The 23058-nt window shown below is 35.8% G+C and overlaps 1 protein-coding gene across 34 annotated transcripts; it reads left to right on the forward strand.

The window, feature by feature from the left end:
* Positions 1 to 1977: 1977 nt before the first annotated feature.
* Positions 1978 to 21193, forward strand: LOC108202469 (protein ROOT HAIR SPECIFIC 17-like). Of its 34 annotated transcripts, none has more exons than XR_010287193.1 (18): positions 1980 to 3971; positions 4430 to 4512; positions 4886 to 5058; positions 5152 to 5212; positions 5789 to 6022; positions 6310 to 6436; positions 7031 to 7438; positions 7617 to 7681; positions 7765 to 7894; positions 8007 to 8125; positions 8476 to 9656; positions 18649 to 19017; positions 19118 to 19172; positions 19286 to 19386; positions 19534 to 19680; positions 19957 to 20033; positions 20601 to 20698; positions 20789 to 21193. XR_010287193.1 is itself a non-coding variant. In XM_064083949.1 (17 exons), exons 14-17 carry the CDS (start codon positions 20021 to 20023, stop codon positions 20963 to 20965), a joined length of 288 nt encoding a protein of 95 aa, XP_063940019.1. In that variant the 5' UTR covers positions 1979 to 3971; positions 4430 to 4512; positions 4886 to 6022; positions 6310 to 6436; positions 7031 to 7438; positions 7617 to 7681; positions 7765 to 7894; positions 8007 to 8125; positions 8476 to 9656; positions 18649 to 19017; positions 19118 to 19172; positions 19286 to 19386; positions 19534 to 19680; positions 19957 to 20020; the 3' UTR covers positions 20966 to 21193. The 34 variants fall into 34 exon arrangements, 1 of the variants encoding a protein (XP_063940019.1); XR_010287196.1 differs by having other exon boundaries at positions 1980 to 2198; positions 2341 to 2433; positions 2520 to 3971; positions 4886 to 6022; XR_010287192.1 differs by having other exon boundaries at positions 1980 to 2190; positions 2341 to 2433; positions 2520 to 3971; positions 4886 to 6022.
* The last annotated feature ends 1865 nt before the right edge of the window (positions 21194 to 23058 follow it).

The raw sequence follows: 23058 nt of genomic DNA on the forward strand, positions 1-23058 counted from the left end.
AAAAATGCTTAAACTAAAAAAAAAAAAAAATTCGAGAGAAATGGTGGAATACTATTACATCAGCGAGTGTCTTCAAGTACAGAGCAAAATTGGCAGACTTTGGAACTTCGAGATCAATTTCCATTGATTAAACTCACGCGACAACTAAAAGGGTACAAGGTACATTTGGTTACTTCGATCCAGAATACTTCTGGACAAGCCAATTTACAGATAAGGGTGATGTTTATAGCTTCGGGGTAGTTCTTGTTGAGCTCTTGACATAACAAAAACCAATAATGGCACCTAAGCCTTACGACGAGGATGAAGTTTAGCAACACATTTTGTATCAGCAATGCAAGAGGATTGGATATTAGATATTCTTGATTCGAAAATTGGTAATGATGGGAATAATGAGGAGCTCAAAACATTTGCTAAACTTGCATATAGATGCTTGAACTTGAAAGGGAGAAAAAGGGCTACCATGAAACAAGTTGCAGCAGAGCTAGAAAGTCTCAGAATGTTAAATGAATCAGCTATTGTTCACAGCACAATGAAGATGTTGCATATTCCGAAACTGAACTAAATGAGCCTTTAAACATAACTTCAACTTGCACCGGTTCCTCCCAAAATCACACTATCACAGTTGATCATGAAGACTGAAGAGCCTTTTTTTTTTTTTTTTGAAAATAGACTGAAGAGCCTCTTAATATGTAATAATCATCAAATGGATTTTCAGTTTTATATGTTTAGTTTTTAGAGTTGAACTTGTGTATAGCAATAGTAATATTATTTTTAAATATAAAATTTAAAATAATTGACAATTAAAGATGTGTTTAATTTATATAGGTTTGTAAGATAGTTAGGTTTGAAAATGTGTTTATATTAATCATATGTGTTTTAGTTAGATTGAATTGCTAAAAAAACACATAAATATCAATATTTTTAAGAAATCTACTATGTCTATTATACGAGAATAGCTTAGTTACCTGAGCAAATTTATTGAGTATAAAAAGACTTCTCTGTCCTTCCAAACCTAACAGATTATTTGTTGAACAAATTTATTTTAAGATAAAAAGACCATAAGGTCTCCTTCGGATCATTAAACCTGATTTTACTCATCTTTTCTCTCAAATTAGGGTTTTGAGAGTCGACTCCCAAAATTAGCCGTCGCTTCTTCATTCTTCATCTTCATCCTCTTCATCCACCAAATCCTTTTCGCTCTCCCATCTTCTCCATTATTTACCAGTTTTTTGTTATTCAATAAAATCGAGTGTTGCTTAAACCTCGAAGAATCCAATCGAGTTTTATTCTCGGATCTGTTTCAGATTTGAGCTTGGAATTGATTGTTTTCTGAATAAATCAGATCTTTTGAAATCAAAGGTCTGATTGTGTTTTCCCGTCTCGCCTTTTGGCGTGTATTGATTTAGTACCCAATTTTTGGGTGATTGTGCGTTGTTATGTTTGTGATTGTTATGTGTTTCTGTGTTATTAATGAAAATGATTGGGATGGAGTTTTGAGAGATCTGGCTTATCGCATCATTAATACTTTCGGCATGTCTGTAGCTGGCTCCCGGCATGTAGATAGCTGGGGTATGCTTGGAACGGTGGCGATCGCATGTGCTCACCTTTCACAAATTATAGTTGTTCATTATTCGAGGACTCTTGTTCCTCATTGCTTAGTTTTTATAACTGAGTCGTCTGAACACCGCAACAGCAATGGAACTATTGTGAAGGTCAATTGTGAAGCTATCATTTGCGGGATTGATGTGTGCTGGTTTACTCGAGAAGTCTTTGTATTCATTTTCAATTTCAAGAATCCTTGGATTCAATGTGTTAAGCAGTCTGGAAACAATGCGGCTATTTGTTTAGCTCGTTTTATTGTTTATCAACCTGATTGCATTGTCAGTTGGGGATTTGTCTCGACTAGACTTGTTTTAATTTAATGAATTGAATTTGCATTTTGTCAAAAAAAAAAAAAAAAAAAAAAAAAGATAAAAAGACCATAACATCCCTCCGGGCCTAATTTCGGACCTCATCCTGTCAAAACCAGCACTATACCGTCCCTGCCTGCCTGCCTTCCGAGTTTCAGCTGATCGCATTCTACGTCTTCACGCTATATTGATATCCATCATTTCTCCGTCTCGAGGAGTGCCTTTCTCAGCTTGCTCGAGACCATCATTGATGGCTGTCATGTCAAAACTAATGAAAGCGGTGATTACGTAATTCGTGTTTTGTGTTTGGGTTTAGGATTTATGAATAAAGAATGTTATTTAGGTTGCTAATTTACTTTGCTATATGTATGACACGAATGTTTTAGTAGTTTTGAAATTGGATGATTGTGTGTAGTTTGGATTTCTGTAGGAACACTTGGCGAAGGTGGAATTGGGTATGAGAGTTGGGGAACCTTTTTTCCAGGACATCATTGAAATCATGCCATATTTTACTGGCTTCCCAGTATGAACAACTTAAGAACATTGTTGAGTAGCCTTCTTGATTTCTTTTTGCGTATTTCATCTTCTAGCTTTTATCATTTTTAACAGAATTTAAAATTTGATTTTGCTAAAAGCTGCTGGCAAATTTTACGGACAAGAGGTCAGTAAATTAGTAATATTCCAGTTTTGTAGCGCGTTTCTTTGATCATAATCTGTATATAATGATATGTATTCCAGTTTGCGACTAATTCCTGTACGTACCCAAATAGATTATGAGGTTTTATAATTATGGACCAGCAGTATGTCATTTTTTTTATTAAGATTAATTGTCTTTGAAACTAATGTAATTTCGTTAACAAAATTCAGGTAATTTTGCTAACGTGCAGTTTCCAACAAAATGTTTGTTATGATATACTCATAATTTTCCTGCTCTTAATATTTGAATAAAACATTTAATAGTTTGTTGGTCATATTAACACGTTTATGTCATTTTTTTTATTAAGATTAATTTTTAATTGTCTTTGAAACTAATGTAATTTCGTTAACAAAATTCTGGTAATTTGGCTAACTTGCAGTTTCCAACAAAATGTTTGTTATGATATACTCATAATTTTCCTGCTCTTAATATTTGAATAAAACATTTAATAGTTTGTTGGTCATATTAACACGTTACTATGGCTGACAAACAAATACTCTTTTGATGAAGCTGAGTTATTTCCAGATATTGCTTTAAGGATCAAATTTGATGTTGATTTTCTGAAATTCAATTCTTACCCAGCCTAATAAGTATATACATGCACAAGGTGCTCTTTTTAAGCAAGGAATTTACGATAAGATAGTTGCCAGAAACCACCTACATAGATCATCAGTTTGGCCTATGCAACTGTCTTTTTATTTGATTAATGTCAAGATTCTTCTCTTGACTTTTATCGACTCATATACTTGTACTTTGGACAGAAAGATGATGTTTTTAAAACATTAATCAATGCCCCTCGGAGGCTGCTGCAATCTGCAGTGAGAGATGCTCTTGGCTCCCCAAGTTCAGGTGGATTGAGTAAGGAGCCTTCATATAAACAGCTACGATCTGTGGTTTCTACTTCTGTTGGGAGTCATCACTTGAAGATCGTACTCTAAACATCCCGTCCGCTGCAAGAATGTCTGATGCCAGCATGACAATTGCTATCAAAGCTGTAGCTGAAGCTATCAAAGATGTAGCCAAAGTCAGGTCCTCGTGAAATGTATTTGATCGCCTAGGTCGTGGTGTAGATGTTTCTAACACCCATGCCCATATGACAGAGTCTAGAGAAGTTCCTGCTGAAGCTGATAGAGAATTTGCAGGTTTTGACTATTTTCCCGAGGAAAATCAAATTACTCATCGATTTTGATGAACCATAATCTAAGAGGACTGTGTTGGAAAGTTACCCCCGATATACTTCTGATCATGTGTCTGATTATGAACTATATGAGGGCGGCCAAATTAATGGTACAGATGTTTCTCATTCTAGCACATCTGCTGGAAATAGAGATGATGATTCACTGATGGTCCAGTATAGTAGAATGGTAAGGCTGATTAAAGCACCTTTAAACTACGGAATGATCAGTATAAGTCAGGCGCTGATAATAATCTGACCTTAAATATATCTGTGAACGTAAATACCTAGAAACCACCTTAGTATGGGGGGACATTGCCACTAAGTAAAAGGAAAATTGTTCAAAGGAGTGATGCAGGAGCTGAGAAACTAAGTTCCCAGCTGATAAATGCAGGAGTTGACAAATTAAGTTCCCAGCCGATAAGGAACAACAATCCTATTACGTTTCTTCTAAGTGTTTCTTATCAGTTTAGTTAAGATATTATATATAGACATTTAGGAATGTAATTAGGCTTGATATAAATTATACATTTTATTTAGCAAAAAAAAATTTATACATTTTAGGCTTGAATTAACCATGTGTCAAGTCGATTCGAACACTACATATCTTACTCTCAAAATGAAAGGGAATTGACAAAGTGTTTGCAGGGACTACAAGACAACATCGAATTAGTGCCTATTAACCTTCAATAAAGGCCTGGTACAAGGAGAAAGTTTACCCAGAGAATAAGGTAACATATTTTACACAATTATTGTTTTTCAATAATTGCTTCATATTTAGGTATCAGGGAACAAACAAAGAAGATATTCTTGGAAATATTTTAAAATACGGGTATCATGTCATGTCCATATTATTTTACTCGAGTGTTGACACCAACATTTCTGCAATCCTGGGATTGTCCAGGGGCGTCTGTTGTGCACATGGATAATCACTTTGTGCTTTGAACCAAATGAATAGATGGTTAAGGTTTGTAAATTGTGAAAAAGTTGATTCCAATGCAGATTATACCTGCGCTTGCTATTCTCTACAAAAATGCTGGATTGCTACCATTGCAACATTGATTGCCACCATAATCTCTATTGTTGCCGCTATCCCATTGGCAGGGTTTCAGGAAATTTACCAAGACAATTTAATGTCTGCTAGAGATGAAAGAATGAGAAAGACTTCTGAATATCTTAGAAACACGAGGATCCTCAAGTTACAAGCTTGGGAGGATAGGTACCGCCTGTAGCTCGAAGAGATGCGGTCTCTGGAGTTTAAATGGCTATACTCGCAGGTTTTTATTACATTTATCTTTTGGAGCTCCCCTATATTTGTTTCAGCTGTCACTTTGGAACTGCAATATTGTTAGGGGATGAACTTACTGCAGGTGCTGGCCTTGTTTGTGGATGCAAGTAAAATTATGGTCATTTTGAAGTTTATTCCATCAGGTCACTTAATGTTTGTCGCCACATATATACATATATAATAACATGTTCTAATGCAATTTCGGGAATCTATTATTTTATGCTAATGCATTTTCGGTACTTCTTAAATAATTGTTTTTCAAAATGGGGTAGTAGTTAAAACAAGAAACTATGTCCAAGCGGAATTGATTTCATGTAATCGACATTCCCCTGTTGGATGTATTGGAAAAGATTTTTTAGGATGATGAAAAGAATATAGGTAGAAGCATTTTTTATCATCATATGCTTTCAGCTGTAATACGTAAATTAATTATATAGGCCCAAATTCCAAAATTATCTTTTTTCTACTTAAAAAAATTTCAAGATATTTACTTGCCGTAGTAATCAAAATTATTTAGGGGTTGCTTATATAAGGAATACATACCCATCTAGTCTGTTAAATTATCTACCACTGTTTTGGTGATCTGGTCTACTCTATAGAGACAGAGGTATGCCCTTTACGGGTTCCTTTCGTTTTGCTTATTTTGCATCTCACTATCTAATATTAAATCATACCTTTTATGGAACCGTTTAAATTTAATTAATATTACATGTGTGTAGAAATACTATATGGCGCCTTCAAGAGAACTGTTCTGCAATTACCGGCATCCAAAAATCGCCAGTAATCCACCTATTTTTCGAGTCAATTGCTGGAGCAGCAACAATAAGAAGGTTTGGGGAGGAAAAGCAATTTATGAAGAGGAACTTATATCTTGTTGATTGTTTTGCCAATCCATTTTTCTACAGCCTATCTTCTCTACTAAAAAGTCTTACTTCCATTTTTTTAAAGCTCTTGTAAGTCCTGGTTTATGAGTTTTTGCAAGTTTTTCAATTTTACCCACATATGTGACTCAAGATAGAAAATAAGACCGAAAAGAATGCATAAATTATTCTTAGTTGTAATATAATCTATAATTGCAGCTCTCATATGTGTTTGTATTAGTTTTTCCGTAGGACTAGAAATGTGTTTTATCAAATATTTGTGTGGGAGTTAATCTATAATGATAAACATAATGGGATGTCACATATCCTTTAGCTTATAGAATAGATATATTGCTCAATCCTCTTATAATCACTTGCAGGCACTTTATCATGCTCTTTAACAAGCTCGACAGAGAATCCAACCAGACCACTGTGCGTAAGCTAATGGATAAGATGGCAAAAGAAGCGTTTGTTGAATCTCAAAGAAATAAAAGACTTGGTATCAAAGTTGAGTATTAAAATTACTTTCAGTGCATGAATCAGATTTGTAGGTCAATGTTTACGTAGTCCTTTTATTTCTGTAGGCAAGCTTGTGATCCATTCTGATTTAACTGAGAAAAAATTGCATGAAGTCCAGAAAAACTTGATCTTAATGAGATCGTGGAAGTTTAAAGTTCCTGAGGCCCATTATAATGCAAGTTTCTTTATTTCTCCTGTAAAAATATTTTTATTATGCAAATTATGTTGATAGGAGTTGGATGACAATTGGTACATAACTGATCAAATAACTTCTCCTCTAATTTGAACAGAATGTTTCAATACTTTTTTTTTTTTGTTAAAACTCTTGCAACCTGCAAAGAATCCCTGTATCAGCAAAATATGGTTAGGAAGTTGAAAGACTACTTTTCCTCGGGCTACGGTATTACTATCAGCATACTATGATTACAAACTAGGAAGGACCTGACATTTGAGTGTTCATATGTTAGTATCACTGTTACAAAATATTATTGCAAATGTATACTAACCCCGTCCTGAGATATTACAGGTTAAACTAGATCGACTCTGTACATACAGAATTATATCACAACTTTTATCTTGCAGCCCTCTAGAATCCAGTATACAACCAGTTATTCCATAAAATACACGAGACTTGCTGTTAGCTGCAGTATCGCTTAGGCCTGAGGCTTCCACAAGACTTCGCTGGAAGACACAAGAAATTTTTACATTAAATTTTGATAACAAAATTTCCGAAGTACTCCGTCAGATAGCAGACTATAATCTCTGTGACCGGATGCGATCCCCTTCCTGGTGAAACTCGCAGCCGCGAATATATGTCCTCTGTATGGTAATAGTGGAAGGCCATTGGAGCATCACAGATACTAGACTTTGTTGCAGCCAACATGGTAATGAGAGGAACACGGTTAAAACAATTCAGGGAATGACCACATTATGAACCTTGCAAAACTATCAGTTTCCAGGAATTCTATATGAGCAGCTCTTCCAATAAAGGTATTCAAGTTCCTCCCTTGCAACGAAATATCGAAGTTAACATCACATCGCATGAATACTCGCTGCTCCCAGGATGGGGCTCGAATCTGATCCAAACAATTATTAAGCATCTCTAGAAATACTTTTCCCTTTTTTGAATAGTCTCCAGAAGATGCCTGACACATTTCCATTCTCGCAGAGTGATATGGAACGTAACCATCCTGTGGTGATGACATCAGTATTATGTTCTTGAAATTATCCAAGGTCTTTTGCTTTCAATACTTTAACTGTGCAATGATAACCAGGTTGCAAACAAACTAACAAAGGGACTTGTCTACTTGTGGCAGAGTTCGCTCCATTGGATCAGATCTAACTCGCGTGATAGGCAAGTCTGATGTTTATCAGAGCGGATTTGTCAGAAGTGACCATACTGTTGTAAAGATGAAAGAGCATCGAACTCCCACAAGCAGAGTTCAGGTTTGTCTGGTCAAAAACTGCCTTAAATTTACCAAGTCAACGATGTTTTGCTTTCTGATTTTCTATGTTTTGTGACCTAAAATCCTGTAATCTGACTTTATAAAACATGCAGCTAGCAGCTTCTACAAAGAGTTTTGCACAAGTAATGAAAATTGCAGAACCAATGGAAACCGTGACAATTGCAGTGAGTTTGATGCAATCATGTGTAGCAAGTCATCATCTCAGCAAGCGGTAAGCAAGCATTGTAAGCTTCCAACCATGGCTGTGTTTTTATATTTAGTTAATTGTCATCAGCTATTAAAAAGGTCCAATGCCATAAGATTAATACTCCATGTATACACAAATAAAAAGTATCATTTTCTGATTTCAAATTTGTGCCTGTATATCACCCTTCCTGTAGTTATATGTATCTACCCTTAGGCCTCAAGATAATAGTTTCCGGTGTAGAATGGGAACGTAGCAAAAAAATCAGATATTGTTGTTTTTTGTTACAGTAATGACCAATCAACCTGATTTCTGGAACAAAAATAGTCTTAAACAACTCTTTGTAAAGACTTAATTTTTCATTTTTTTGGTGACAGGTCAAGGATTCTATCCTTCAATACACTAAGCGCCAGAAGGCTCAAGTTGCCTGAAAAGAATTGGACTGTATGGCCTAACAATTCCAGAGTTTCTTTCCACTTATTCCTATTTCATGAGATAAGGAGACTCGTCTACTGCATCTATTACTTGAACCAGCTTTCTTCCTTTTTTCGTTGCACCTGGTGATTCGTAACTGGATATGTAATATATATGCTTATTATGTTTTAGACTCTACTGCATCTATTACTTGAATCAGTTTTCTTCTTTTTTTTTCGTTGCACCTGGTGATTCGTAACTATGCTTATTATGTTTTAGACTCATGTTAATTTAGGTAAGGCGCACTAACTTTCATGTTGGTGTCTTGAGCACCTTTTGTTGAGTGGTTTTTATTGTGTAATATAAATTCTCTCTCATTTTATGTGACACTTCTCCTGTCAAGTCAAGTTTGTGTTCATTTATAAAAATAACTGATTCATGCCAGGCCCGTGCATTGCACGGGCACTAATGCTAGTATATACTAAAGTCAGACAAAATACCATCTTTATTCTATTACAAGATCTGTTAAAAAAAATTCCAAACTTTGTTTTCTTATTATTTTGATAGAAAAATTGTATTATGGGACATCCTAACTTGCTTAGAAAACTGCCGATTAGTTTCACTTGACACTCAATATAGTATGTAAATCGGATCAATCAAGCAAAAAATCCGGTAATGAGAACCTCATGCAATGCGCACAGTTTGGAACCCGTTTTTCTTTGATAAAATCTTGCTACGGTCTATTCAACTCGGGTGAGCGTCCGAAACATGTGAAATTCCCGTAATCTTTTAAATCAAAATAAGACTCGTTTTCACCGGTACAGCCCTCCCACTCAGTTTTCTTATTATTTTGATACCATATACGTTAGAACTAAAATTATTTTATTGAAATTGAGTTGTTATTAAAATAGTTTTCCCGAATTTTATTTGAACTAAAATTCAAGGCATTTATTTTATCGACAAACTATGCAAGTAACAGTTTATTATTGACCATTTCGTATATAATGTCTAGTTCTATAAGCAATCAAAGAGAACAGAGGGTCAATTGCTCCGTCGTTGGAGAACATTCTAACGCCTCTTCACCCAGCCCATACCAGATTACTATTTGTTTTAAAAAGATTGCTGGTTGATTATCTCTGGAAAGGTCAGATCTTTTTTGCTCTTTTGTTCGTTTCTTGAAATTTCGTTTGAATTTTTGTGATTTCTTAGATGGATTTTTGGAGTTTTGTGGTTTGATTGAATGCATTTGTGTGTAGAGATATGATGGTCTTTGGTTGACTTGAGTTGTTTTCTTGATTTCTTGTATCTATAGGCAATTTAGATGTATATGATATTTCCTAGAATGAGATGCATAGTGATCTGGGTGATAATTGAGTGTGTTGATCTGTAAAAGTTTTCTTTTTTACCCAAAACCCTGATTTTTCTTTGGTCACTATTTCGGTTCGATAATGATCTTTCTATTCGGTCATTTCTTCTTATCAGATTTGTTTTGATTTATAAGTATATCGATTTTTCTGATTCTAATTTACGAGATTGATTTAGTAGAAAGTTCAAGATTTAGGTGTTGTGAATTAGAATTAGGATTTTGATTCATCATTTAGACGTGTTTTACATTTTGTTACATGTGTTTTTATGTATTTTTTGATTTAGAGACGCGATCTGATCTATTATCTATACTATACTATAAAAAGCCAACATGGGTATAATTTGTAGTCGTACAAAATTTTGGTTTGGTACACTCCTCTAAAACTAAAAAGTCTGCAACATGTAGATATCTATTAAACAGTTCCATATACTAAAAACACTCCTGATGTATATTAATATCTTTTAAATATAATTTATAATTAGTTGAAAAAAGGTGAAACTATTGTTAATAACATATATTAATATTAAAAAATACTTATAAATAAATGTATAACTAATTATAAATATACAATTTTGAATATATTTTGTCTAAAATATATATAAATAATTAAAAACGCTACTTTTTAATTATAACGTATTCTACTCGAAATTTAACTCTAACATGTTATATTTCATTACAAATATGAACCATTACATAACATATGAAGATATATGATATATGAAAATTTTGATTTACTATAAATTGAATAATAAACTGTCACATATCAATATCAGAAAAATATTTATAGATAGATAATAAATTGTGAAAGCTAATTTTCTGTTAGAAGATATAATCAGTTGGTTAATATAATTTAATTAGAATTCAATTCATTAATACTAAAATACTAATAAAATGGCGTTACGATTTAAATTATAATTAATAATTAATAATTTAAGAATTATATACGCGCCCGTGCTTTGCACGGGTTAAAGGCTAGTATATATAATACTACAACATGGGTTTTGATGAGCCAATTTCATCGTGCGAAATTACCATCTTACCCCTCTTACTTATCTATTTTATTTATTTATCCGTTTTATCTTACATATACATACCCCTTCAACCCTTCTTCTTCCGAGTCCGGATCCTCTGTCCCCTCTTTGTGTCTCCCTGTGTGTCCCCTCTTCCTTATTGATCAGTTCTTTTACTTCTCACGTGATCTATAAATTCTTATATATTCTTTCTTGGATAGTTTATCATCAGAGCTTGTTATACTTTTTTAACTTTAAAAAATATATGTTAATTATTTAAATATCTTTTTCATATAGTACATAATCAACTAAAAATGTTTTTTGCATGATCTAAAAATAATATTATATAGTAACTTTATTTTTATGTTTTCTACATGAAATAATTAATTAAAATTGTGAAAATTTTAATATTATTAAATTAAAAAGCAAAAAAATACTTTATTTACGTATATCTTAATTATTTAAATATCTTTTCCATATAGTACGTAATCAACTAAAAATATTTTTTACATGATATAAATATAATATTATACAGTAATTTTATTTTTATGTTTTCTATATTAAATAATTAATTAAAATTTTGTAAACTTTAATATTATTAAATTTAAAAGCAAAAAATACTTTATTTATGACTTAAATTATATTAAAAAATTGAGATATTATTTATATAATATTTAATCTAATAAAATTAAATTGGTAAATGAAGGAAATTCACTAGTACATTTTTTTTTGATAAACCAAACTATACATCATGGAGTTAATATTTAATGCAACAAAAAAAACATGATTGGGAATTTATAAAATTGAAGTCTACATTGAGAAGAAACAGATTAAGCCTGCAGCCAAAAAAAGTTTTTATCTCAGAGTTCACAAAAAGTAGTTCTTATCAGATTCTACCATCCACCAAAACCAGCTCCTGCCCAGCCTGTCCATTATCCTTGGGTCCTTCCTTCATCAACATGTGTTGCTGATTCTGGCTATTTACTACTGTAGTAACCCCTGGTAGTTTCGATTTGGCTCAGTGAATCGAGAAGTGAAAAGCTCTTTGTAAAGAACTGTGATGTAATCTCAAACCCTAACTCACACTCACAGAACTAACAGAGCAAGATATGTGAAATTAAAAGGAAATAGTAATGGAAAACGGACTAATTCACCAAGTATCACTTGTTACAGAGCACGCAACCTGGGCGATTCGAGAGCCCCAGACCTCTCCCAAAAGTTCACTACACAGCAATTCGATAAAAGATCCCCTTTCTCTACTGACTTTTATCTAAAACCCTACGACCCGGACCATTACTTTCTACGACCCGACCCAACTCCTTTTTTAGTTCTTTCCCAAACTGCCCTTGCTCCCCTGTTTCTTCTTTTGTCTTGTAAAAACCTTTACCACCTTTGACTGTTGACCAGTATTCGTTACATTACCCGCCTCCCAACGACTGACCTTGTCCTCAAGGTGAAAATCCGGGAACCGCCTGTTTATCATCTCAGCCTCCTCCCAAGTTGCTTCAAACTCTGGCAATTCGTTCCATTTCAGCAATACCTCCAGATGGCCAGTACCAGGAGCACCTTTAGTTCGCACTGCTAGCACTTGTTCTGGGAACACATTCATCTCCAACTCTGAGTTCAACTGGGCAGGAATTGTGGGGTGTGAAGGTTGAGTTCCCAATGCCTTTTTTAATTGTGATACATGGAACACAGGGTGCAGCTTGCTCTCTGCAGGCAAATCGAGCTTGTAAGCTACCTTTCCAATGCGGGATAACACCTGAAATGGACCATAGAACTTTGCTGCTAATTTCTCAAACGGCCGCCTGGCCAACGACTTCTGACGATATGGCTGGAGTTTGAGGTATACCCAGTCCCCCACTTCAAATTCCTCATCACGTCTTTTAGTATCAGCAGCCAATTTCATCCGCTGCTGTGCCCGTAATAAATTCACCCGCAATTCGTCCACAATAGCATCACGTTCCTGCAGAATTTCTTCCACACTGTGGACAACAGTTACCCCATGTGGCACACGAACCAGAGGAGGAGGGTCTCGCCCATAAACCAATTTAAATGGTGTGAACCGTGAAGAAGAGTGGGAGGAAGTGTTGTACGAGAATTCCGCCCAGGGCAACCACTTGGCCCACTGCTTGGGATGAGCAGAGGCATAACAGCGTAAATATGTCTCAAGAGACTTATTAAGAATCTCAGTTTGGCCATCTGTTTGCGGATGGTACGAAGTACTTCTTTTCAACTCGGTGCCCTGGAGTTTAAAGAGCTCCTGCCAGAAATGACTGAGGAAAATTCTGTCTCTGTCTGATACAATGGAGGACGGAAACCCATGGAGACGTACAATCTCTTTTACAAACGCTTCAGCAACTGTCACGGCAGTAAACGGATGTCTTAATCCAATAAAGTGACAGTACTTCGTCATCCTGTCTACTACTACCAACACAGTATCAATACCTCGCGACAAGGGCAAACCCTCAATAAAATCTAGGGAAATGTCGCTCCAGATTGATGTCGGAATAGTGAGGGGTTGAAGTAACCCGGCTGGCAGCTTCTGGGAACTTTTCTGTTGCTGACACACTATGCAAACCCGGACAAACTCAGCCACATCTTTTCGCATCCCTGACCATTGCCACTCACTTGCCAGTCGAAGGTAAGTTTTCAGTTCCCCGGCATGCCCCCCAACTGGGCTACAATGATATTCGCGTAACAGCATGTCCTTGAACTTGGACGACTTTGGAATTACCACTCGACCACGACACAACAAACGTCCTTCCACCACTGTAAACCCATCTAATTGAGCCTGACCTTGAACAATGTTCTCAATAATACGTCGTAACACCGGATCAGCTTGGACCTCCTTATCGAGCTCCTTCCAGTCCCACCCCATAGTCGTCAACAATGAGCCCAGTTCTACTTCACCCACAGATTTTCGGGATAAAGCATCAGCCACCAAATTAGAACGCCCTGGCTTAAATTGCACATCGAAAGAATATCCCATTAACTTGCTCACCCACTTTTGGTAATCTCCACCAACCTCTGTTTGTTGAGTAATATGCCGGAGGCTTTGCTGGTCCGTTCTGACAATAAAGTGGCGACCCAACAGATAATATTTCCATCGTTGTATGGCTAGACATACGGCCATAAGTTCTTTCTCATAGATGGACTTCTGCCGTGCCCTGGTGCCCAACAATTTACTGAAGAACGCGATAGGTTTGTTATCTTGCATGAGTACTGCTCCTACCCCATACCCGGATGCATCAGTCTCCAGTACAAACGGTTTACCAAAATTCGGCATAGCTAGAACAGGCGGATGAGTCATCGCAGCCTTCAAGGAATTAAACGCCTGTGTAGCCTCAGCAGACCAGCCAAAGTTATCCTTTCGCAATTGATCAGTCAAGGGCCCTGCTATTTGGGCGTAACCAGCTACATATTTTCTGTAATACCCCGTTAGCCCTAAAAATCCCCGTAATTCCTTGAGGGACTTGGGTATTTCCCACTCCAAAACTGCTTTAATCTTCTCATTATCTACTGCCACCCCTTGTGCTGAAATGATATGGCCCAAATAGGCTACCTCTGATTTTCCGAAAGCACATTTCTTCAAGTTGGCAAACAAACTATGACTCTCCAATGTTGCCAGGACCACTGCCAAGTGCTGCTGATGCTCAGCTTCAGTTTTACTATACACGAGGATATCATCGAAGAAAACCAAAACGTACTTCCGTAAGTAAGGGCGGAATACGTCGTTCATCAAGGATTGGAATGTTGCGGGTGCATTCATAAGCCCGAAGGGCATCACAAGGAACTCATAGTGGCCATCATGCGTACGAAACGCTGTTTTGTGAGTGTCCTCGGGGCGGACTAGAATCTGGTGGTATCCCGCACGCAGATCTAATTTAGAGAAAACCCGAGCACCGTAAAGTTCATCTAGGAGTTCTTCAATCACTGGTATCGGGTACTTGTCAGGTATCGTATCCTTGTTCAAGGCTCTATAATCGACACAGAACCTCCATGAGCCGTCCTTCTTACGAACCAAGAGAACAGGACTTGAGAATGGGCTTGTAGACGGCTTTATAATCCCGGCAGCAAGCATATCTCGAATCATACGTTCAATTTCGTCCTTCTGGCTATGGGGGTACCTGTAAGGTCTTACCCCAACTGGATTACTACCCTCGCGTAAAGTAATTGCATGATCATGATTCCGAGGGGGAGGGAGTCCTGTAGGTTCAGCGAAAACAGAAGAGTGCTGTTGCAGCACTGTTTCCAGAAATGCAGGAATCTCAGCTCCTAGTGGTGGTGTGGGCACGGCATCCACCTTTTCTACTTGCTGTATTTCGATCCAATACCCCTGCTTCTCCTTTCGAAGTGTTCGTAGCATAGTCTTGAGGGACACCTGAGACCTGACCAATGACTGATCCCCTATCAACGTGACAACCTTATCTCCCACCTTGAATTGCATTATTTGTGTCTTCCAATTTGTGGTAACAGGTCCCAATTGTTCGAGCCACTGTACGCCCAGAATAATATCAGTAGTCCCTAATTCCAATGGCAAAAAATCATCTCGTACCACAATACCACCATCCAGTTGCAACACAACGTCTTTGCAAATACCCTTGCCCTTCACAGTGTCACCATTTCCCAAGGATACGCCGAACCCTCCTTCATCTGTTATAGGCAACTGCAACTCCAAAGCTTTAGTGAGTGACACGAAATTGTGGGTAGCTCCCGGATCAATTAAAACAATCACCGCCTTGTCCCCTAACAGCCCTTTTAACTTCATTGTTTTAGGATTGGATAAACCTACTACAGAATTGAGGGAAACCTCAGGCTGTCCCCTAATTTCGCCATGGTCGTCCTCCGTGGGTGATGGAGGGGGTTCACTGCCAGCATTCTCAGACCCTTCCCCATCCTCATCGTCCATCAGTAATACACTTAGTTCACGACGTTTACAACGATGCCCAGCAACCCATTTGTCGTCACATTTAAAACACAGACCCTTGGCACGTTTCTCCTGCAACTCTTTTTCCGACAAACGCTTTACCTCACCCCCAGTCTTGAATCCACTCTGCCCTGAGTACTTAGGCATTGTAACAGAAGATTGTGAGTCGCTGGCGCCTATTGACCAGTTTTTGACAGCCACGGATGGAGGCACAGACACCAAGGATGACACAGCTGAAGGAACTGAGCCCTTGGAAGTGTACGACGCTGTGCTTGATTTGTACCAACTAACCCCAGATTTCTTTGTTGTCATCAATGTATTCCGTTCCTCAACACGTAAGGCCATCTCCATTGCTTGTTCTAGATTCAGAGGGCTTAACAATCTCACTTCAGCCTTAATATCATCTCGCAACCCATTAAGGAATTGCCCTAACAACACCTCTTCCGAGAGTCGATCCAATGGTGCCGCAGTCTCTATGAACTTCCTTTGATACTCCCCAACACTGTTAGTCTGAGCTGTGGCAAGCCATTGCTCATACAACGACCCCCCACACATGGGTCGAAACTGGCGTAAAACGAAAACCTTAAGGTCAGCCCACCTCCGAATTGGGTGCCTCTTGTTTTCCCACAAGTACCAGCGTAGGGCGTCGCCCTCTAACGCAACCACTACAGCCTCCAAGCGCTCCTCCTCCGATAATTTGTAAAACCCAAAATACCTCTCCACTCGCATAATCCACCCATCAGGGTCGGAGCCATCAAACAAGGGCATGTCTAACTTCCGATATCGCCAATGCCCTGGACCACCACCGGACCCTCCGCCACCATAGTTTCCCCTGTCGTGTGGTGAAAACCCAAACACACTGCCGCTCACAAGCCCATTGTGCGGGGTGTGGGGTGGACCACGAGACCCAGAATCACCATTATTCACACTTGGTTCAGGTGGGTGGTGAAGCAGCGACTGAAAACCCGTCAAGGTAGAGCGAATCTCAGCCTGAAAATTGTCCTGATCTGTTTTTACCGAGTGAAGGAGCGAGTCATGATGTTCACGTACCCGATTAATCCGCCCTTCAAGCCGCGAGACTAACGATTCCATTTCACCCATGTGCTTTTGAGCTGTGGCCGCCTGACCCTCCAGCAACAGATCCACCAATGACTGTTTCATGACCCCCACAGCCTTCTCAACGGAGACTGCAACCAACGCCGACAACTTCGCTTCAAGACCCCCAAACGCATCTTCCAATTCCTCAACCCTTTGCGATACGGATGGATTCGTAGGTGCCATGGATCGTATCGCTCTGATACCACTTGTAAAGAACTGTGATGTAATCTCAAACCCTAACTCACACTCACAGAACTAACAGAGCAAGATATGTGAAATTAAAAGGAAATAGTAATGGAAAACGGACTAATTCACCAAGTATCACTTGTTACAGAGCACGCAACCTGGGCGATTCGAGAGCCCCAGACCTCTCCCAAAAGTTCACTACACAGCAATTCGATAAAAGATCCCCTTTCTCTACTGACTTTTATCTAAAACCCTACGACCCGGACCATTACTTTCTACGACCCGACCCAACTCCTTTTTTAGTTCTTTCCCAAACTGCCCTTGCTCCCCTGTTTCTTCTTTTGTCTTGTAAAAACCTTTACCACCTTTGACTGTTGACCAGTATTCGTTACACTCTTGATATACTAGAGTTTGAGATATACACACGTTCTATAAGTGGTTTATTTGTATTCTGCAATAATATTTCAAATACATCTTAGTTAAAATTAATAAAATTTTGAAAGAGAGATCACGTGAGAATTAAAAGAACTGACCAATAAGGAAGAGGGGACACACGGGGAGACACAAAGAGGGGATAGAGGATCCGGACTCTCTTCTTCCCGTGCCAGTTACTCTGTAAAATATGATCAATCACTGTCGTGCGTTGAGGGACTCGGTGTTAGAATCATTCCTTCCAGGTGATATTTAACTTCCTTTTTTACAAAGCAAGACTGTATTTTGATTGTGAATTTTTTTGACTTTTATATCAAACTGGCCACCCGTTGCATCAAAATGTTTCATTTGACCCACCTATCTCATCGGCGACTCATTTAAACCACAATAAATCAAATATATATCATTTTACCCACATCACTATTTATATCTCTTTACTTAATCATTTATCAAAAATCAACCGTTTATTTTTTTACTACAAAACCACTTCGAGTACTTTCATAATTGTCTCTAGTATTTATCAAAATAATCTGGAAATTTCTAAAACAACATTGCTATATATATAAAATATATATAGCTATAAATATATTTTTATTTGATCACTCTAGCTATGTCGCTTTAAAAATTCTCAAATTATTTTGATAAATACTAGGGACAATTGTGAAAGTACTCGAAGTGGTTTTACAGTAAAAAGACAAACAGTTGATTTTTGATAAATGATTAAGTAAAGATGTATGAATAATAATGTGGGTAAAATGATGTATATTTGGTTTATAGTACCTTAAATGAGTCCCCGATGAGATTGGTGGGTCAAGTGAGACATTTTGACGTAACGGGTGACCAGTTTGATATAAAACCAGAAATTTTATATTGTCTTGATTGTGAAATTTTACGTGAGCTCTTGGCCTTGAGATGGCATTCTTGTGCCATTTTATTACTCCGTTAATCTTCGGTTCCGTCCATGTTGATTAGTTATATCTCTTTGTCTGTTGATTTATTTGGGTGCCTATTTTAGTTGATTCCAAGATTTATTTTGCTTCAAGATATTATTATTTATTTTTTGATTTGTTTAGGTCTCTTTTTAATTGATTCTAGGATTTAGTTTTGGTTCCAGATATATACGAGAAGATTGGGTTTGTGAGTGGAAGAGCAGTTTATAGAAGAGAATAAAAGACTAGTACAGGACAAAAGATCAAGATTAAAGTAACCAATAACGAGGAGAAATTGTCAAATGAATCTTGTAAAGATGGTAAAAGAAGCTAAATGTACAGAGCAGAAGCTACGACAGAAGAAAAAGAATGCTTTTACTTCCTCGGGATTTTTGCCTTTCTGCAAATTACTCACTTTGGCAGAAAAACTCTGTATCTTTATATGAGTTCCTATTTGCACTATTATACTTGATTTTACAGAATGGCTGGAAAATGAGGTCCTGCAGTTAAAATTGATCTGGGAACCATGTATTCATGTATTAGAGTTTGGCAAGGTAACCATGTCGAAATCATTGCCAATGATCATGGTAGCATGATTACTCCTTGTGTGGCTTTCTATGCTATTGAGGTTCTAATTGGTGATGTTGCATGCAGCTAGGGCCTTTTTTCCCAGTTGTGGACTCATCGTGAAGTTTTGGAAGCCCAATAGGTACAATTTTCTTTACTTTTATGTGTGGAGAAGAAGATGCAACTCGTGTTATTTGAATTTAATATATATAGTTAAGATGGTTTTTGGAATTTGTATTTTGTCATGTTGTTTAGGGAGAAGATGGTGATTTGGCTTTGGATGAAGCACCTGTTATAGGATTTTGGAGTGGATTTATTTGGCTGGTTGCGATGACTGTTATATCAGTGTTATCTTAGTATGTTGTTGGCACAATTGAGATAATTGAACATTGTATCTGCTTATTCCCTTCATAATTATCCGACTAGAATTTGATTGATCTAATGAAATCATATAATTTTTCTATTCTATCCGTATAAATTTGAGTAATATGAGAATTTTACAGGAACCATCAGCCTCCTGGGGATTATCTGCAAGTTTCGTCATCATCATTCTATTGCCTATTGTCAGAAAATTTTTGCTTTCAAAAACAAGCTGGATATAAGTTTGGGTGCTGCTCTTGGTTCTACAACACAAATTGCCCTTGTTTGTGGTCAGTTATCTTCATGACTATTATCTCACACAAACATGTGACTATTGTTTAATAGTAAAAGAAAGAAAGGAATATAGTTTCACTCTTTTTATCTATCACTTTGCTCAAACGACATTATTTGTATTAGCCTTTTTGGACTATAAACAGAACATTTGGGAAACCTTATACTATTTTACTCTGATATTTGTAGTAGCTTGGATATATTCATTTTTTGTAAGTATTGAAAAACAGTAAAAATGTATTCCGTAATTGTTCTGATACAAAATATTAATATAGACAGGGTTATCTCTTGACATCATATCCAGGAACTTGCTCCATTGAGATTCTTCTGAAAGTGCAAATGTCTAAAAGAGGTAAGTTTCAGGATTATATTATTCTTTCATGTTTATATTATGATATAGACGGTTATATTTTGGTCCATCATGGCTCTCCCTAAGATGTCGAATTTTTAACTTGTTTATAAAAAAAAAATTTGAATACAAATTAATATATTTACAAATGTGTGCGTAGTTAAATGTTTCTTTACTTATTGAAAGTGTCTGCCTGTTCTTGTGTATTTTTTTCCCAAATCTTAATTTACTTTTTCAATCAGCTAACTAATGTCATGGAGTAAATAGTAACTTTAAAAGCCACTTTATAGATCTGACAATCCATTAACTGATAATTATCATCTGAGCTTCTGTGACTTTGAACTCATACAGATGCTTTTACTTAGTTTGGTTCTGCACATTTCATTCCTTTAGAGCCTATTGAACATATATTCTTATATAGAAGCAAGGTATATTACTTTTTGCTACTAAAATTTAATTATGATTTAATAAAATATTGTGCAGTTATTATAGCATATAGAAACTCAGGTCCATTACTTACCTCCCTCCGGATACTTCTAATAAAATCATTGCCAATGATCATGGTAGCAGGATTGCAGCCCCTCACCAGCCTCTACCCAAATGTAGTCGCAAAGGAAGACTTCCTCACACCGAATAAGCTTGCACCTTTCAAGAATTATTCTTCTCAGGTACTAAACTATCCAGCATCTTAAATCTTCTATACTGCCATGCAGTTTATACACGTCTAATGCAGCAAGTTTTCTTCATTGTGACTGTAGCTGGCAGCTCTAGACTTTAAATCTTGTGCAACTGCGCGCAGATGTATTCGCAATGACAAATTCAGGTTGTCAACTATCATCGCCCGTTTTCGAACATATTTTGATGGTGGCCATGCTCCAACCTTGTATATCTGACATTCCCCCTAATGCAGGAGGCTGAGAGGACCTGGTACTTAATTTTACGTGGAAAAAATTGTTGATGCATGTACTACAAAACTCACAAGAAGTGGTAAAGGTTGTTGATGCATGTACTACAAAACTCATAAGAAGTAAATATAAGTAGGAAAGGATAGAATAATTATGATCTCAATTGCATTTCTAGAACCAAGATTCTTTCAAAAAATGTTAGGCACATTTTTTTTTCTCAACACGTGTAAAAGATCTTTGTAAAATTAATTACATTCATCGTGATTGTACATGGTTAGAATTTTGCTTACTTTACATTTGCATACCTTAAACATCACCTCCATAATACATTACTATTTAATTGGAAGAACTCACATTTACAACACAACATAGAAGGTTTTTAATTGAAAAGTTCGCATTATAACACAACGAATATACAAATCAAGAAGGTTTTTAATTGAAAAAGCTCGCATTCACAAGAACATATAAGATTTTTCCAAAACGAGGGGAAGTTAGAACATGCCCGTGCCTCGCACGGGTTATAAAGCTAGTTATTATAAATCACAACCTGCAGGAACTCTTTGACATTTTTGTCGGTGGTGGTGTTAGTGGTGTAGCGGTGATTATTATGATTGTAATGGTGGCCAAAACCGTTACATTTTTGAATCCGTAATTTATTATGATTGTTTGATTTTTTGGAAACAATTTAATTTTAAATGTGGTTAGCTTTAATTACGTGATCTTTTTATTGACTATTCATTATTTGTCTTTATTAGCTTTAATTATAATAGTTACGTTTTTAAATTTTGATTTTAATTGGATAAATATTCTTTATGAATATTTAGTACCATTTATGGGGGTAATTATTGATGATTTTATTGTGCCATTAATGGTTTTTAGTGCCATTTTCATGGCTTGTGTTACCATTTTGATGGTCATTATATATAATATATTTAATTGTGTTTTAAACTCTATTTTTATTCCTCAGTTAAATTATTAAATTTTTATGTGTCTAACCAAAAAATTTTCCTTTGGTTAGAGATTAATTAATATTTCTACATTATTTTATTTCCTCTATTTTTAATATATATATATTCTTTCGTTTTTTTGTTTTTTATTAGATTACTAGTTTTTTACATTAATCAGATTATATATATATATATATATATATATATATATATATATATATATATATATAGGGTTGCACTCAAGAAAGAACACTTTAAAAAAAGAACAACAAAGAACACTATCATAACACTTCATTTTTTATAAAAAAATGATTTATTAAGATTATAATTACATGGTTTAATACCAATTAAACTTAATATATGAAATCTAACACCCCAAACTCATCCAAATTATTACTATGAAATATTATGGAATCCAGAATAGAATCAAGAACAGAATCCAGAATAGAATCATATAGATATATCTTTTGCACGATTATTTTACATAGAAACATGTTATTTTTAATTTAAATTTATTGTTAAACATGGTGTATACTGTTTTTATTCATAATAAAACGTTAATCACCTTAAAATTTGAATTTAATTCAAGTTTTTGATGAGATTCTACATTTGATTCTAAAGTGTTCTGTGTTGTTCTTTTTTTAAGAGTGTTCTGTTTTGAGCAATGGCCTATATATATATACTAGCCTTTAACCCGTGCAAAGCACGGGCGCGTATATAATTCTTAAATTATTAATTATTAATTATAATTTAAATCGTAACGCCATTTTATTAGTATTTTAGTATTAATGAATTGAATTCTAATTAAATTATATTAACCAACTGATTATATCTTCTAACGGAAATTTAGCTTTCACAATTTATTATCTATCTATAAATATTTTCTGATATTGATATGTGACAGTTTATTATTCAATTAATTTTAAATCAAAATTTTCATATATCATATATCTTCATATGTTATGTAATGGTTCATATTTGTAATGAAATATAACATGTTAGAGTTGAATTTCGAGTAGAATATGTTATAATTAAAAAGTAGCGTTTTCAATTATTTATATGTATTTTAGACAAAAGATTCAAAATTATATATTTATAATTAGTTATACATTTATTTATAAGTATTTTTTAATATTAATATATGTTATTAACAATAGTTTCACCTTTTTTCAACTA

The sequence above is a fragment of the Daucus carota genome, chromosome 9 (assembly GCF_001625215.2).
Source record: "Daucus carota subsp. sativus chromosome 9, DH1 v3.0, whole genome shotgun sequence".
Classification (NCBI taxonomy): Eukaryota; Viridiplantae; Streptophyta; class Magnoliopsida; order Apiales; family Apiaceae; genus Daucus; species Daucus carota.

Bases quoted from the DNA above. Each gene is read 5' to 3' on its own strand.
- LOC108202469 (XM_064083949.1), top strand. The intron at 20,699-20,788 runs GTACTAAACTAT...TTGTGACTGTAG, and splicing joins TCAAGAATTATTCTTCTCAG to CTGGCAGCTCTAGACTTTAA. The intron at 20,854-20,940 runs GTTGTCAACTAT...CCCCTAATGCAG, and splicing joins ATTCGCAATGACAAATTCAG to GAGGCTGAGAGGACCTGGTA.